The 16597-nt window shown below is 33.6% G+C and overlaps 1 protein-coding gene across 1 annotated transcript in view; it reads left to right on the top strand.

Moving 5' to 3' along the window:
- The window catches only part of LOC145327505 (uncharacterized), an 86044-nt gene that overhangs the window by 37244 nt on the left and 32203 nt on the right, over positions 1 to 16597 (top strand). The window contains exons 8-10 of the mRNA XM_080171050.1: positions 8658 to 8722; positions 9161 to 9222; positions 10033 to 10125. Of these exons, the coding sequence (XP_080027176.1) occupies positions 8658 to 8722; positions 9161 to 9222; positions 10033 to 10125 (220 nt within the window). The remainder of the gene's footprint in view (positions 1 to 8657; positions 8723 to 9160; positions 9223 to 10032; positions 10126 to 16597) is intronic.

Genomic DNA, 16597 nt, shown 5'->3' with positions numbered 1-16597 from the left:
CCTTTTTTACCCCCTCTTTACCCCCTCTTTACCCCCTTCCCATTTTTATACTCAATTGAAGAATTAAGACGTTGCCTGTACAACATAATATGATATTTTCATATAATTCCTTTTATTGTAGTTTATATACTATATTGTAAACTTTTTTTTTCAATTTTGCTTACAATGGATTCGTAATATTTTTCTGATTCTAATGGTATATATGAACCCATATTTTTTTATTTGTGAAATAATAAAATTAAGTTCAAAGTTTTTATTCTCGTGGGTTTAAAAAAATCGATTTTTTCAATAATTACCTGACAGAATTGAAAAAGTAAGGTGTCAAATTAAAGATCTTACTATTTTTGTTCATAATGACCATTTTCTTTCTTTTTTTTGTTGCATTTTAGTACCTTAAAATCGACTTAATTTTTTTTTTTTTAAACTTAAATTACTTAAAAAATAAGAGGTCTACAAAAAAACCGATTGCATATCTGAATTCTATGAAAAATTTTACATCTACTACTTACTAAAAGAACCGGCTAGCTATAAAAAAAATAGTTGATACACCTTCTTTAAAAAAAATTTAATTTCTCTAGGGAGGGTGGTGGTACCCTCCCCCAAAATAGTTATAAACCTTCCTGGGACATAATAGAATCTACCCTGTTAAGGAGAACCCAATCGGTTCAGCGGTTAGCGAGATCCTTCGGTACACACAGACAGACACACAGACAGACAAACATCCTGTTACTTTAGTATAAGGATTATGTTTTTAAAACCCAATCAAACAACTTTACTACTTTATATTATTACCTAGAGTGATCAACACAGTTTAATTAAACATGTTATTTTTATTTGATAAGTCCAATACACAGTGTTTCATGTTAAAAACAATCTTCAGTTGATTATAAATAAAAAGACATGATGCTTTAATGAGCATAAATTTTATACTGTTTATTAAAAACAAAAGATGATTTTTTTTCTACAGTGCAGTGGAGGTAAGGAATAGGATGAATTTATTAAAATTGTTCCTTTAAAGCTTCGCCTGTATTTCATATAACTTTCTTGTTGTGTTGTATATTTAATAGTTTTTATTTGTATTTAAATATCTATAATCAATCATCTGGTTCCAGTTCAATTATACCATGCCAAAGCTGCGCAATTTGGAGCCTTCAAAAATAAGGATAATTTTTGGGGGGTTTGAGGCTTTTTCAATTTCTTTTGTTGAAAAGCAATTAATTTTTTTTTATAGGGATAAGGCCATGGGTGGAAAATGATACTTAAGTTGCTAGTAATATTAGGTCAAGAAGGGGATGTAGAATAGTTTATCGCATCGTAATATAAACAGGTTTCCGTGAATATTAAAATGATAAATTATAAGATTAAACCAAAGCCACGAGGGGAAGAAGGCTAGGACTATCAAAACTGATATTGATTTTATTATTCTGTGTAAAATTGAAGATTTTTTAATTATATCAAATAATCCTAAATGGATGAGCTTCTGCTTAATGGCATATTTTCTAGAATATTGCCACTGGTTTTTACTTAAATTTAATGTACAAATCGTATTTTTTTTCAGTTATCATGAAATTTTTGTTATATATTCACTAAAATTAAACATTTACTATTTTTCCAGTATGGCTTCGAAACGGATTAATATCCGCTAGATTAGAACCAGTTATACTGAAAATTATGTAGAGCGTCGTAAATTTTTTTCCATTAACGACTAATAATTTAAAAGTATGTATGATGTGATAAATAACTATTCTTTATCATTTTTTAATTTTTTTCTACTAAGAAAAAATGCGCTGGTTTCGGCAGCCGTCTATTATTATTGCGTCTGGCGGCTGAGAGCTTTTGCGGCGGCGTAATTTCTAAATAATAGCCGCATCGATTAAATTTTCGGATCGTAGTTGACATTTTCATGACACTGGCTGCAGATTATTGGATTTCTAACGGCTAGATTATCCGCGGATTAGAATTACCGCTTTAGCTTGCTTTGCGTAAGTTTTTTTTGTCGGCTGCGGCTACAAATCCCTAGAATTCTCCTCTGATCAAAAAGATTGTATTCTAGCAATGGATCTATAATACGTGGATATTGTGAGAGATTCTTGCATACCCTGTGTAAATGTTTCTCCCAGCTGGATAATATAACAATACCCCCACCATTATCACTTTACCCCATCCCCTTCCCTGATCATAGAACAACATATTGACAAATATCTGAGGACTATATTAGCAACCTAATTTGACAAAAAAAAACCTGTGACTATATCCACATATTGTATATCCATTATCCTAGCACACTACATGAAGTCGTGAAAGACAATGCATTTGTTTTATTAACCTTTTATAAGTTCATACGGGCTTAGACATGTGAACAAGTATCTCTTTAAACTAACATTTATAGGTATATTCTCCCCCCCCCCCCCCTCCAAAAAAAGTCAATAATGTGTGAGAAAAACCCCCCCCTCTCCCCTACCCAACTAGAAACATGTCCTAGGAAAAAAAGTTAAAATAAGGGGGGGGGGGGGTCTATTGGTCGATTAAATGAATTTTTCCTCCTACACATGTGAAGGTGTAAGATTAAATGGGAAAGATTTACAATGATTTTATATTTAAAGAAAACCTATTACGCCACAAACTTTAAATACTTTTTTGCCTTTTCACTACTTAATAATAATATTTAAGAAAAATGTTATTCTTTGTGAAATATTATTATAAAATGAACAGTTTATTCTAAGATTTAAACACACACGCAAACATAACATGACCTTATTAAATTAAAATTACCGAATATTTTTCCGTATTTTTTTTTTATAAAAGTTGCGTCATGCCCTTTGTCATTGTATAGTACATTTAATTTGATTAATATGTGTTGCTTCATCCCAGGGTGGGAGAAGACATTGGGCTTGAATTTAGACTGTTGTATACCCAAAGTTTTAAACACATGTTCTCTCATAAGGTCGCCTAAAGACTTTGAGTACTCGTATGAATTCTTGATTGTTTGGTGTCCGAACTTTTCAACCAATAATTGTAATTTGCAAAAGGATTTGGATTTTACTTTTTAAGATACCTAGATTATCTCCCCCCTTATTTGAACCTATCTATTGTTAAAAGTATCATTTAAGGTTTAGAGTAGCTGCGCTACTTAAAATTTTTAGTATGTACTAATTTATACTGCGTAGAAAGAAGATAAAATCTGTTTAAAAAAAGATAATACTAGATATTTATATGTACATTTATAAGGATAATGCTCTTTTTGTGTAATACTTAAAGGTGGAATATATATATTTTTGAGATTTCTATGTTTATTACACCTATACCAAAAGTATTATAATAACGTTTTCTTATTCGTTGTCTTATTCGTTGTCTTATTCGTTGTCTTATTCGTTGTCTTAACAACTTTGGGCACTTTAGTGAATTTTGATTGGTTGGTTTGTTGAGTTTAGTGTTCAAACGTTTTTACCACTAACATTAATCTACAGAATGTATAATTTGTGTAGCGTTTTATTGGCCATTGTCTTATCCCTTTAGATCAATTTGTAAACTTTCAGTAAAAAATCTTCCAAAATAAAATCCTAATAAATACTCTCAATAACTTTTGTACACGAAAAAGATCATCTCAGATTATTCCCAGGAATACAATAATAAGATTATCCTTATACTAAAGTAACAGGATGTCTGTGTGTTTGTCTGTGTGTTTGTACCGAAGGATCTCGCTTACCGCTGAACCGATCGGGTTCTCCTTAACAGGTTAGCTTCTCATAAGTCCCAGGAAGGTTTATGACTATTTTGGGGGAGGGTACCACCACCCTCTCAAGAGAAATCGCCCCTAGAAAAAAATTACCCCTCCCGAAAAAGAGACTTGAACGAAACATAAACCAAGGGGGGGGGGGAAGTTTTGACACTTTCGCTTACTCCGTGATTATTGGGCTAAGTATTAAAGTTAGACTATAGGTTATTTGGGATAAAAGTTTACTTTAGGTTAGTACTTCACGGATTTTTAATCATTTTTTGGATAACCCCACCCCCTAGCCCCCCGGGGCTCAAAATCCCCCTAAAAATGAACCTAACCTTAATTTTCTCAGGAACTATTTGACCAAAAGAGATGATTTCTTAAACTTAAGCTTTTATGCTTATAAACTAACTTCTGATTTAGAAGTCACCCCCCTGCCACCAACCCCTAGCCCTCCGGGGCTCAAAAAAACCCTAAAAAATAACCTAACATTAATTTTCTCAGGAACCATTTGACCAACAGAGATGATTTCTTAAACTTAAGCTTTTATGCTTATAAACTAACTTCTAGTTTAGAAGTCACCCCCCTGCCGCCAACCCCTAGCCCTCCGGGGCTCAAAAAAACCCTAAAAATGAACCTAACCTTAATTTTCTCAGGAACCATTTGACCAAAAGAGATGATTTCTTAAACTTAAGCTTTTATGCTTATAAACTAACTTCTGATTTAGAAGTCATCCCCTGCCACCAACCCCTAGCCCTCCGGGGCTCAAAAAAACCCTAAAAATTAACCTAACCTTAATTTTCTCAGGAACCATTTGACCAACAGAGATGATTTCTTAAACTTAAGCTTTTATGCTTATAAACTAAGCTTAAGTTTAGAAGTCGCCCCCCTGCCGCCAACCCCTAGCCCTCCGGGGCTCAAAAAAACCCTAAAAATGAACCTAACCTTAATTTTCTCAGGAACCATTTGACCAACAGAGATGATTTCTTAAACTTAAGCTTTTATGCTTATAAACTAAGCTTAAGTTTAGAAGTCGCCCCCCTGCCGCCAACCCCTAGCCCTCCGGGGCTCAAAAAGAACCTAAAAATGAACCCAACCTTAATTTTCTCAGGAACCATTTGACCAACAGAGATGATTTCTTAAACTTATGCTTTTATACTTATAAATTGAGTTTAAGTTAAGAAGTCACCCCCTTACTGCCAACCCCTAGCCCCCGGGGCTCAAAAAACCCTAAAAATGAACCTAACCTTAATTTTCTCAGGAACTATTTGTCCAATAGAGATTATTTCTTAAACTAAAGCTTTTATGCTTATAAACTAAGTTTAAGTTTAGAAATAGCCCCCCTGCCGCAAACCCCTTGCCCCCTGGGGCTCAAAAAAAAATGAACCTAACTTTAATTAAAATTTCTTATTTGAAGAGTTAGAGGTACACTTATTAAACCAAATATGCTTCTTTTTGGATGTTATTGACATATCTGCAGAACAAAAATATAATCGTCCTCCAGGTTCAGGTGCTGCAGGCCTCCAGGTCCACTCAGGAGACAGGTAAAAATTTAAATTTCTTATTTGAAGGTTTAGAGGTACACTTATTAAACCAAATATGCATCTTTTTGGATGTTATTGACATATCTGCTGAAAAAATTAGAATCGGCCTCCAGGTTCAGGTGAATATCTAAAATGGTTAGTTTGGAATTTAGAGGAAAGGTATTAAAATAGAATAAGGTTAAAGTAAAAAATAAAGTCAAATTTATTGTTTACGGCTTCAATATATGTTCCCGACAGGCTCCAGGAGCCTGCTCAACAGGTAAAAATCCTTATGTGTAATGTTTGAATTAAGATGAAAGGTTACTAAATAGAAATAAAAAATATGTACAAGAAACTTAATCAAGGTATAAAAAATCTAAAGTTATCCTATATGATAGCTACTTATTTCCAGTGAGCAATATTGTCGCCATTTTAGAAAAATACCTTGCAGATTAAATTATTTGTTAAAAAATACAAAAAATACAACTTACTTAGGGTGGGTCGATTTTGGAATTTCACATTAGTAGACATTGGCAAGGGTTACTAGGCCAATATAAAACCCTGTGAAACTTGAAAGAGGTTTTTAAATCCAAAAACAACGGGTGCACGGAGGGTATAAACACATGCATGTTGCATATCAAAATGACCACAATGAAATGCTGATTACAGATCTGAAAACTGTTTTGAAAAATATTGATTCAGTCTGAAATGATTTTCAAATAACCTACCAAAATGAACAATTTTGACTAAATCAGCTGTTTTTAGATACTTAATGAGATCTTGTTCCAACTAGGAGCAATATTTTTTATAACGGTTTGAGATTTGTAATCAGCATTTCAATGCAGTCATATTGATTAAATTCTTAAAATGACTCCACTTTCATCTAGACTTTATAATCTGAATCATATCAAAAACGCTTGCCCCATTTTGAGTATCTGTAATATTACATCTGAGACAGAATTATACTTTAAAAAGCATACCTAAACATTACAAAAGAGACATTTTAGGTCTGTCTAGAAGGCTCCTAGAGGACACCTTGAGTCTGCTTGGAGCACAACTTTCTCTAAATTCAAAAAATACAATTTGTTTAATTTTCCCTATCCAACAGTCGCCTGGAGGTCACCTAGACCCTGCCTAGAACACATATCTTTAAATAAGAACTTTTAATTTTTACCTGTCTCCAAAGTGGACCTGGAGGCCTGCAGCACCTGAACCTGGAGGCCAATTCTAATTTTTTCAGGAGATATGTCAATAACATCCAAAAAGATGCATATTTGGTTTAATAAGTGTACCTCTAAACCTTCAAAAAAGAAATTTTAATTTTTACCTGTCTCCAGAGTGGACCTGGAGGCCTGCAGCACCTGAACCTGGAGGCCGATTCTATTTTTTTCAGCAGATATGTCAATAACATCCAAAAAGATGCATATTTGGTTTAATAAGTGTACCTCTAAACCATCAAATAAGAAATTTAATTTTTACCTGTCTCCTGAGTGAACCTGGAGGCCTGCAGCACCTGAACCTGGAGGCCGATTCTAATTTTTTCAGGAGATATGTCAATAACATCCAAAAATAAGCATATTAGGTCTAATAAGTGTACCTCTAACTCTACAAATAAGAAATTTAAATTAAGGTTAGGTTCATTTTTAGGGTTTTTTTGAGCCCCGGGGGGCTAGGGGTTGGTGGCAGGGGGCTGACTTGTAAACTAGAAGTTAGTTTATAAGCATAAAAGCTTAAGTTTAAGAAATCATCTCTGTTGGTCAAATGGTTCCTGAGAAAATTAAGGTTAGGTTCATTTTTAGAGTTTTTTTGAGCCCCGGAGGGCTAGGGGTTGGCGGCAGGGGGGGGACTTCTAAACTTGAAGTTAGTTTATAAGCATAAAAGCTTAAGTTTAAGAAATCATCTCTGTTGGTCAAATGGTTCCTGAGAAAATTAAGGTTAGGTTCATTTTTAGAGTTTTTTTGAGCCCTGGAGGGCTAGGGGTTGGTGGCAGGGGGGTGACTTCTAAATCAGAAGTTAGTTTATAAGCATAAAAGCTTAAGTTTAAGAAATCATCTCTTTTGGTCAAATGGTTCCTGAGAAAATTAAGGTTAGGTTCATTTTTAGGGGGATTTTGAGCCCCGGGGGGCTAGGGGGTGGGGTTATCCAAAAAATGATTAAAAATCCGTGAAGTACTAACCAAAAGTAAACTTTTATCCCAAATAACCTATAGTCTAACTTTAATACCTAGCCCAATAATCACGGAGTAAGCGAAAGTGTCAAAACTTCCCCCCCCCCCTTATTTCTGTAATTAGATATTTTAAATAAAAAACATTCAAAGTGCCACTAGAGGCCTCTAGGGGCGTAGCCGCTAGTGGACAATAAATCACCATCCCCCCCCCCCCCACCCTTCTCGTGTATGAAATTTTGGTAGCTGGAAATTAATGGCGGAAAAAAAGTTGGAGATTTATTAAACCGCCCTTGTTCTCTCCCTCCCTGGTCTAATACACCTAAAGGATAAAAAAGGAAAATTTCTAGGACAGATTTTTTTAGGCTTAATATATTTTCTGAGAAAAAAAATATTAAAGTAGAATTATATAAAAGAGGTATTGAGACAAGGATGACAACATCCATAAAAGCGGATATCTGAAATCAAGCTGTAGAACAAACGAACATTAACACTTAATAAGCAGAATATTGACTAAAACGTGTTGCAGAATTACGTAAATATAGGATTCTGTTAAAGGAAATACTTAAATTTTGGGACGTAATTATAGAGATACTTCGTTCAAAAGATTGTATCAAAAAAACTATTTAAAAAAATTAAAATAAGCATATGACAACATCCATAAAAGCGAAGCTCTGAAATGGAAGGACAAACGAACATTAACACTTGTAGAATGTCAGAACTGAATTAGCAGAATATTAATGCATCAGTACAAACAAAATTTAAAGAAAATTTGTTGCAAAACTGCATAAATAGATGATACTGTTTAAGGACATACTTACATTTTTGGGACTTTTGTATAGAGATGCCTCGCTTATAACATTGTACCTTGTTGTAATAGGAATCAGTTTTAAAAAAATCAGAAGAATCGGATAATTTTAACATACAAAAATTTGTTGTCAAAAAAGTTAAAAATCGACATGTTTAAAATGGACGTACGGACATTCTGGTATTGTTTATAGAGTTGCTACGCTTTCTTAACTGTACCTAACTACTATAGGAATCATCATGCAAAGTTTGGAATCGATAGGACAATTCTAACCAGTTTAAATTAACGAAAAGAGCTAACTCTCTGTGACGGACGTACGGACGGACCGACCCTAATTATAGAAAAGCTTCGCTTTTAAAAAGTTAATCCTTTGGTATGACGTATGTAGGCAAGGCTAGCTGCCTAAGTAAAACTATCAATGATCTAATTTAATTTATTGTTTAGATGGTTAGCAAAGAACAAAGAAAACATAGCTGTGGTCCATTGCAAAGCTGGCAAAGGCAGAACAGGTGATGTTTAGATTTTTTTTGCTTCCCTCACTGTAACCGTCCGCCTGTCTGTCTATTTATTGATATAACTGTAATGTTATTCATTATTTTGATATTAATTATACGCGCATAGCAAAGCTTTGAAAGGTATTATTGGAAAATATTTTCTCGTAATCATTCGAATGCGGTGGATAGGAACCGATTCTCATCCATACGAAAAAACTATGTCTAGCATCGTATTATATCCAGCTTTTTACGAATATAAAATTGTACAATCATAGGAATAAAACCAGTTTTTTTAGCCCGTGCCTTCGGCATTTTGGGGCTAAAAAAAACTGGTTATAATATATTATACAACACTGTTCTATTGCTTTTAAAGAACCCACTTATTCGAAGTACATTTTTGGTTTACAATTTTCTTTTTATAAAAGATTTTCTTATTAATTTTGTTATTTTTAGGGTTAATGATCTGCGCCTATTTACTTCATAGCAAACACAAAGGAATGACAACCTCAGATCAGGTAATTTAATATCTCTAGTAAGGTGTTGCGCCGGATATCCGGATAATTTCAATATCGGGCCGGATATCCGGCCAAATATGTATCCAGCTTAACCCTAAGATCTAGCCCGGAAAGGTTAATAATTTTACAAGAGAAATCGCGCCTAGAAATTTTTTTTTCTTTCTTTATTAACTAAAATGGAATTGGGGGAGGGTGGACTCTCAGGCCCCGCTCCTAGAGGCCTAGCCTCTAGTTATGTATAAAAAAAAATAAGTTTTATTATTTATTAACATCTCTAAATTTATCTGCTACCCCCTCCCCCCCCATCCGCTTTTATTAAAGATATTATTATTAACATTTAACCTGATGAAGTTTTCTGATTTTAAGCAAAAATCTGTTGAAACAAATTAATCAGAACTATTAAACACATTGCAATTTTCCGCATTTAAAAAACAAGAATGACAATGTTATAATTTTCGTATATCTAGAGAATTTCTTACTTACTTAAGTGAAGGGTGCGCCTCTAGCATCAACATTAAAGTAAAACACTAGATAGGGTTGTGGCCTTGTGCCGACTCTTAATTGGGTCATTGAAAACCAACTAAATGGTGCCGGTTATATTAACACAGCTAAGTAGCAGTAAACAATTTGGTTGCAGACGAAAAAAGTCATTGAAAAGGGAAGGGAGGTAGTTATCTGTAAAGTATATACATTTATATTATAGATCTGTTGCATCAACAAGAGGCATTGTTAAGTGGAATAAAAGTAGCCTTAAACCATCATGTAACCTACATCATTGATTTTAGCTTGACAAAAATTTTATTTTTTTAGGTTTTGAAATTTTACGGCTCTAAGCGGACACATAACGACCAGGGCGTGACTATTCCTTCACAGAGAAGATATGTTGACTACTACGCTGCTATGGTAAGTTATCATTCTTGTTCTAGCTGTGCTGCTTGCGAATAAATATGTTCTAGATTTTAGTAGCGAAACTACTCTATAATTCACTACATTTGTCAGTCAGCTAGTTAGTCAGTCAGGCCTTAACGTTGTTGGGGAAATGTGATTTTCTCTGCAGCCATTTGATATAGAAAGCTAAAACTTACTGTCAACATTCCAATCATTAAGGAGCATAAATAACTATTAAACATCAATGGCGGTTGGACTGCTTTTTGGCAGGTTTTTGGCTATTTTATTTTTTCACATTTTTCCCAATAATTGTGTGTTTGGTCTAATTTTTTGGTGCTTTACAGCCCATGGTTGTTTTTATAAATATTCTCTCTTTATGATTGTATTAAATGTGAAGGCATATTCAGCAAATGTAATTTTAATATACAAATTCGTCAAGTGTACTTTTTTACCGCCGCCGTTAAACGAGAATAATTTTTCACAACCTACTTAAACATACCAACGTAGTCAGGGGCGTCCAAGCTTTTTTTTGGGGGGGGGGGTAATTCGTGTTTGGGGGGGGGTAAAATGCGCGCCGAAATTTTTTTTTACCCCCCCCCCCCAAATTTTTACCCCTGGGGTAAAATTTGATTGGGGGGGTAATTACCCCCCCTAAAGTCTGTTGGGGGGTGGGGTAAATACTCCCCCCAAATCTGTTAGGGGGGGTAATTACCCCCCCCAAACTAATTTACCCCGGGGGTAAAATTTTTGGGGGGGGTATTTTAATTATGTAAAAAAAAGCACCTACCTAATCTATTAAGTTAATAATAAGTACTACAGTGTGTTTTTTTTATGAGCACTTTTTTGAAAGCAATTTTACCCCACTTATAGTTATCAGAATTTAATGATTAATGGCTTATTTTCTTCGTTTTTTAAGGGAAATTATGAAACAACCAAAAAAAATTACAGTTTTTGTTGAAAAAGTACAGTAAAGTTGAAAATTAAAAACTTAGGTGACAACATCTAAAAATGGTTTTATCGCATTTTTCTTATGCTCAAAATTGGATTTTCAGTAGTCGACTTTGGGGGGCCAGTACTTTCTCCCTGATTGAGATATGGCCTTCAAACTTTGACCCATTCTAGTACATGTCCCCAATAGTATCTGTATAAATTTATAGCTCTATATCTCAACTTTGAAGCGTTTTGCAGCCATTCTTGCAAAAGGTAGAATATTTGAACATAAGACAAATGCGCTAAAACCATTTTTAGATGTTGACACCTAAGTTTTTAATTTTCAACTTTACTGTACTTTTTCAACAAAAACTGTATTTTTTTTTGGTTGTTTCATAATTTCCCCTAAAAAACGAAAAAAATAAGCCATTAATCATTAAATTCTGATAACTATAAGTGGGGTAAAATTGCTTTCAAAAAAGTTCTCATAAAAAAAAACACACTGTATCTTATAACATAAAGTAGTAAGTAAGGTTTATTTGACTATAGCTTCAGATTTCATTACTTTTAATACTGAGTTCTCCTTTTTAGGAAAGCTTCACATAGATCCCATGATGGTTCCACACTATTATAGGTCAATCCTTTGAGTGGTTTTAGGCTATTTTTCTCCTCCCTTTTTACCCTTTAGAAAACACGAGTTCTTAGATGCTAAGGGCGCCACTACTATTCAAATATATAGTAGTATCTCATTCTTTAGAACATAAAAATACAATAATTAACTCACTAACCAATGAACCAATATGATTTTACTTTAAAGTGAAGCGTCTTATAGGTCCTGGTAAGTTTTATAACTAGTTTTGAGACACCCTGACATCCTCCCAAAAGAAATCGCCTATAGAAATTCTTTTTCATTATTTAATGAAATATTTAATTTAGTTAGGTATCTATTTTATGGAATCTTCAGTGCTTTACAATTACATCACACAAAGACTCTAGCTTCTTATAAAAGCGGGAAGTTTGTAAATATTTTACTCAAGACACTAAATCGTTACAATTTTCATGAGAAATACGCATTTTATAAGGCTTACAAAACGCTCTAATTTTCGTTCTATTTAACGTTATTTTGTAATTTTTTTTGCTGGTTATTTCATTTTACATATACTTTTATCATTTTATCAAAAAAAAATTTATCTTTTTTCATCATTTTTTGGAGAAATTAATGCTTAAACTAAGGGTATCTTTAAACGCAAAATTGACGCACTTAGAATAAAAAATGCGTATTGAGTACAAAGGGGGGATAATTTCAAGTCATGCATGTTCCAAAGATATCTTTTTTTCCATAAAATTTTAATGTTTAGTCCACCGGAGATTACCCTGAAAATCATATATCAATTTAGGAAGGTAATTTTTGTAGAATAGTTACTGAATTTACAACTTTATGTACACTAAAAGTATAGTTAAGATCAAAGGCGTGCAAAAGGTTGGTGTAGGGGTTGTTTACACCACCCTTGTAAAATTAAGGGGGATGGATACACCTCCCTAGGTGTCCACCCATGTCCACCCTCTTGACAAGAGCCTACACCCTCAGATACACCCCTCTATAAATTCCAAGGGGGTGTAAAGGAAATAAATTTACACCCCTTAAAATAAAGAGTGAGGGGGGGGGGTGTTTAAGGCGGGTGTATAAAATTAAGCCACTGATTAAGATAATTCTATGCTATCTATTTTTAGATAAATTAATCATTAATTTCCAGACTTAACTAAAAAAATCTTGCAATATTCTGTACAACTGTACTGTACAAATTTTAATCAGTAAATAAAAGTGATTGACACAAGAAGGAGCTCTCATACATATGTAATTAAACCACAGTTAATACCTCTAAAGATCTTGATTGATATATATTTATAACTTTTAATATTGTTTACAATAGTGATTAAAGTTAATGTTGGGGAGGGAGATATTTCCCAATCCTCTTTTTAAAGTTTGTAAAAATGTATTACTTATGTAATGAAGTTTTGGTGACATACTTAAATAAACTATCCTTGATTTTGGTTAAAGGGAGCTGTTAAAAGTTGTAAGTGTCAAAAAATTTAGGTGGTTATAAATTAATGGAATATAACCTGATATTATTATCATTTATGTACAAAAAGATTATAGATACAGTATTACACTTTTTTTCATAAGTAAATTGGATAATTTTTTTTATTTTTTATTGCAACACAAGGTTATTTGTTTATCTCCTGGTACAAGATTCAACATTATTATTAGTTAAATCTAATTTTCTATTGAAACAAGCATTCAACCATTTTTACAGTATTATCGATTTTAATATGAATTATTAAATATGTATTATTAACCCTTAACAGTCGGGCCCCTTGCCGCACCTTAATCGGTTGGTGATGGGGTGGGCGTTCAACGCTCCCCCCCTATTATCTCAGTTCCTATTAGACCTAGAGGGCTAAATCTTTTTTGTGCAAGTCCCCTGTTTGATAATAAATTTCCGACCTTTTATAAGTCAAAGTCAATTTTTGCTTAGTTCACCTTTTTATTTAACAACCTTTTTTACTTAAAAATTTTAAACGGCTGTAATTTTCTTATTTTTGAAGCTAGAAGAACAATTTTTTTACAGAAAATGTTTATCTTTAAGTAAATTTTGTATTAGAAATATCAAATATAAATTTCAGCGGCCGCAGCAGGCGGTCAGCAGGGAAAACGGCTGCGGATCTCTATGAAATTTAGATATGTTATGTTGACATATAAGAAAAGCTTACGTTTAAAAGGGGGACGTAACTGAAGCTTTTTTGATGCTGGGGGGGAGGGGGGGGGGGTTCTCCGGAACCACTTGATGAACCATGCAAATTTTTTGGACTTAAGCTTTTAGGGGTATGAACATCTTATGGTTTCAAAGTCAACCCCCTACCCCCATCCCCTAGCCCCCTGGGGCTCAAAACCCCCCTAAAAATGAACATAACCTTAATTTTCTCAGAAACCATTTGACCAATAGGGATGATTTCTTAAACTTAAGCTTTTATGGTTATAAACTAACTTCTAGTTTAGAAGTCACCCCCCTGCCGCCTACTCCTAGCCCTCCGGGGCTCAAAAAAACCCTAAAAATGAACCTAACCTTAATTTTCTCAGAAACCATTTGACCAATAGAGATGAATTCTTAAACTTAAGCCTTTATGGTTATAAACTAGCTTTTGGTATAGAAGTCACCCCCCTGCTGCTAACCCCTAGTCCTCCGGGGATCAAAAAAACCCATAAAAATGAACCTAACCTTTATTTTCAAGGGGGTGACTTATAATCTAGGAGTTAGCTTATAATCATAAAAGCTTAAGTTTAAGAAATCATCCCTATTAGTCAAATGGTTTCTGAGAAAATTAAGGTTAGGTTCATTTTTAGGATTTTTTGGAGCCCCGGAGGGCTAGGGGTTGGCGGCAGGGGGTGACTTAAAATCTAAAAGTTAGTTTATAACCATAAAAGCTTAAGTTTAAGAAATCATCCCTATTGGTCAAATGGTTTCTGAGAAAAATAAAGGTAGGTTCATTTTTAGGGTTTTTGGAGCCCTGGAGGGCTAGGGGTTGGCGGCAGGGGGTGACTTACAATCTAGGAGTTAGTTTATAATCATAAAAGCTTAAGTTTAAGAAATCATCCCTATTGGTCAAATGGTGTCTGAGAAAAATAAGGTTAGGTTCATTTATAGGGTGACCCCCCCCCCCCCCCCCCCCGACTGATTAAGGTGCGGTAAGGGGCCCGACCGTAAGGGGTTAATTAAGTGAATCAGTCTGTTAGACCAATGGTAGAAACTCAGCAGATAGACGAGACAGACAGACAGGCAAGAAGAATGATCAAATTACAGTTTGACCATAATAGACAATTCATTAAATAAAATCCAATAGAGAACCTGTGAATGATCAGACAGATGGAGGGATAGACAGACAGACAGTTTTTGAGGCATTAACAAATTAGAATTAGGCTATGCTAGATGATTCATTGAAATCCGAAAAAGAGGCAGTTAGACAGATAGACTGACAAGTGGAGTGACAGACAGACAAAAAACAGACAGACAGAGGGACAGACAGACAAAGGGGTATTGCCTAAAAACAAATTGGCTGCTATATGAATCATTAAAACCCACCATAAAAAGAAATTTACATTAGTTTCATTATTTCGATACTCAACGCCCCCCCCCTCCCCAACTCAAAGGGGTTTATTATTTCTTAAAACCAATAGGTGACTTCTCAGCATAATAAAATTGAAAATACTTTTTATTTCATCAATTTATCTTAAATAGAACGAAAGTTATAATCATTTTATTGTCTACAAGAAAAATGCTTTGAGTAAAAATCAACCTAATTGTCAGTAAAAACGTCATATTTATGCATATTTACACAGTAAATAAATTTTAAAATTGTATTCTATTGTAATGAATAACTTAAGGGGGTTGTATGAATTATAAAAAACCTAAAAAAAACCTAATTTGGTTAAATTAGTCCACGTAAAGATTGATTTAGTACAGTACGTATGAATAAGTTGTCAATTTCCTGCCAGAGTCCTTGTGATCATAGATCCCCGGGATGGTTTTAGCCCTTATAAAGGCCCAAGCAAATAAAACATGATCAAACTATTAAATTTTTTGTTATCATGGTTAAGAACTGTTTTAACTGGTTGGACAGTAAAATTTTTTTTTAAAGAACATTCAATTTGGGGGTGCCAAATGGCCCATTACCCCCCCCCCCCCCCCTTGGACGCCTATGAACGTAGTAGCTTTGCTACTAAAATAATATCTGAAAATGAGTAATCATTTCTTTTGTATTATTACAATTGATTTGTTTGTATAGCCTAGTTTTTTTCTACAAAATTATACCTAAATGATATCAATATTTGATATTCTATCTTAATATTTACTTTGTAATAAAAAAGGTTAGGTAATATTATCTCATTATAATAGTAAAAAGGGGGGCTTACCAACTCTAGACGTCTCGTAATTCAAGTATTAGTAATACTTAAATTCTTTCCTAAAAAATAACAGTATATGTATGATATTTCTTTTAGAATAGTTATTTATCGCATCATATATAGACAGCTCTCCGCGGATATTAAACTAAAATATTATAGGATAAAAATAAGTTTTGTTAGCCCCGAGGGACTGACGGTCTAATAAAACGGATATTGATTTAATTTTTTTTATTGTTTATTATTTATTTTTTCTATTTTATTTTCTATACAATGATATATGTGATTTTTCAGTATAACAGAGAACCGGTTCTTATCCAATGCAATGGATATTAATCGGTTTTGAAGCCATACTGGAAACACATACTTATTTATTACCTTGATTACTTTATTGCTTTGTGAGATTTTTCTAAGTGTTTTTAGATTACGAGATATCTACATAAGTAATGTCCCCCTATTTACGCTAGCAGTTTTTATTGCCAAAATGTGTTCTTTTTGTGGCCAACTATTATGTACAAAATTATCAATTTGATTATACGTCTATAGGTTATATAATACAAAGGTACATGTGTTTTTGTTCCTAGCTTTTGTCTAGTGTTA

This window comes from Acartia tonsa, chromosome 9 (assembly GCF_053477335.1).
Source record: "Acartia tonsa isolate MP-2025a chromosome 9, ASM5347733v1, whole genome shotgun sequence".
NCBI lineage: Eukaryota > Metazoa > Arthropoda > Copepoda > Calanoida > Acartiidae > Acartia > Acartia tonsa.
The sequence above is the reverse complement of the archived record's forward strand: the minus strand, read 5'-3'. Positions and strand labels throughout refer to the sequence as shown.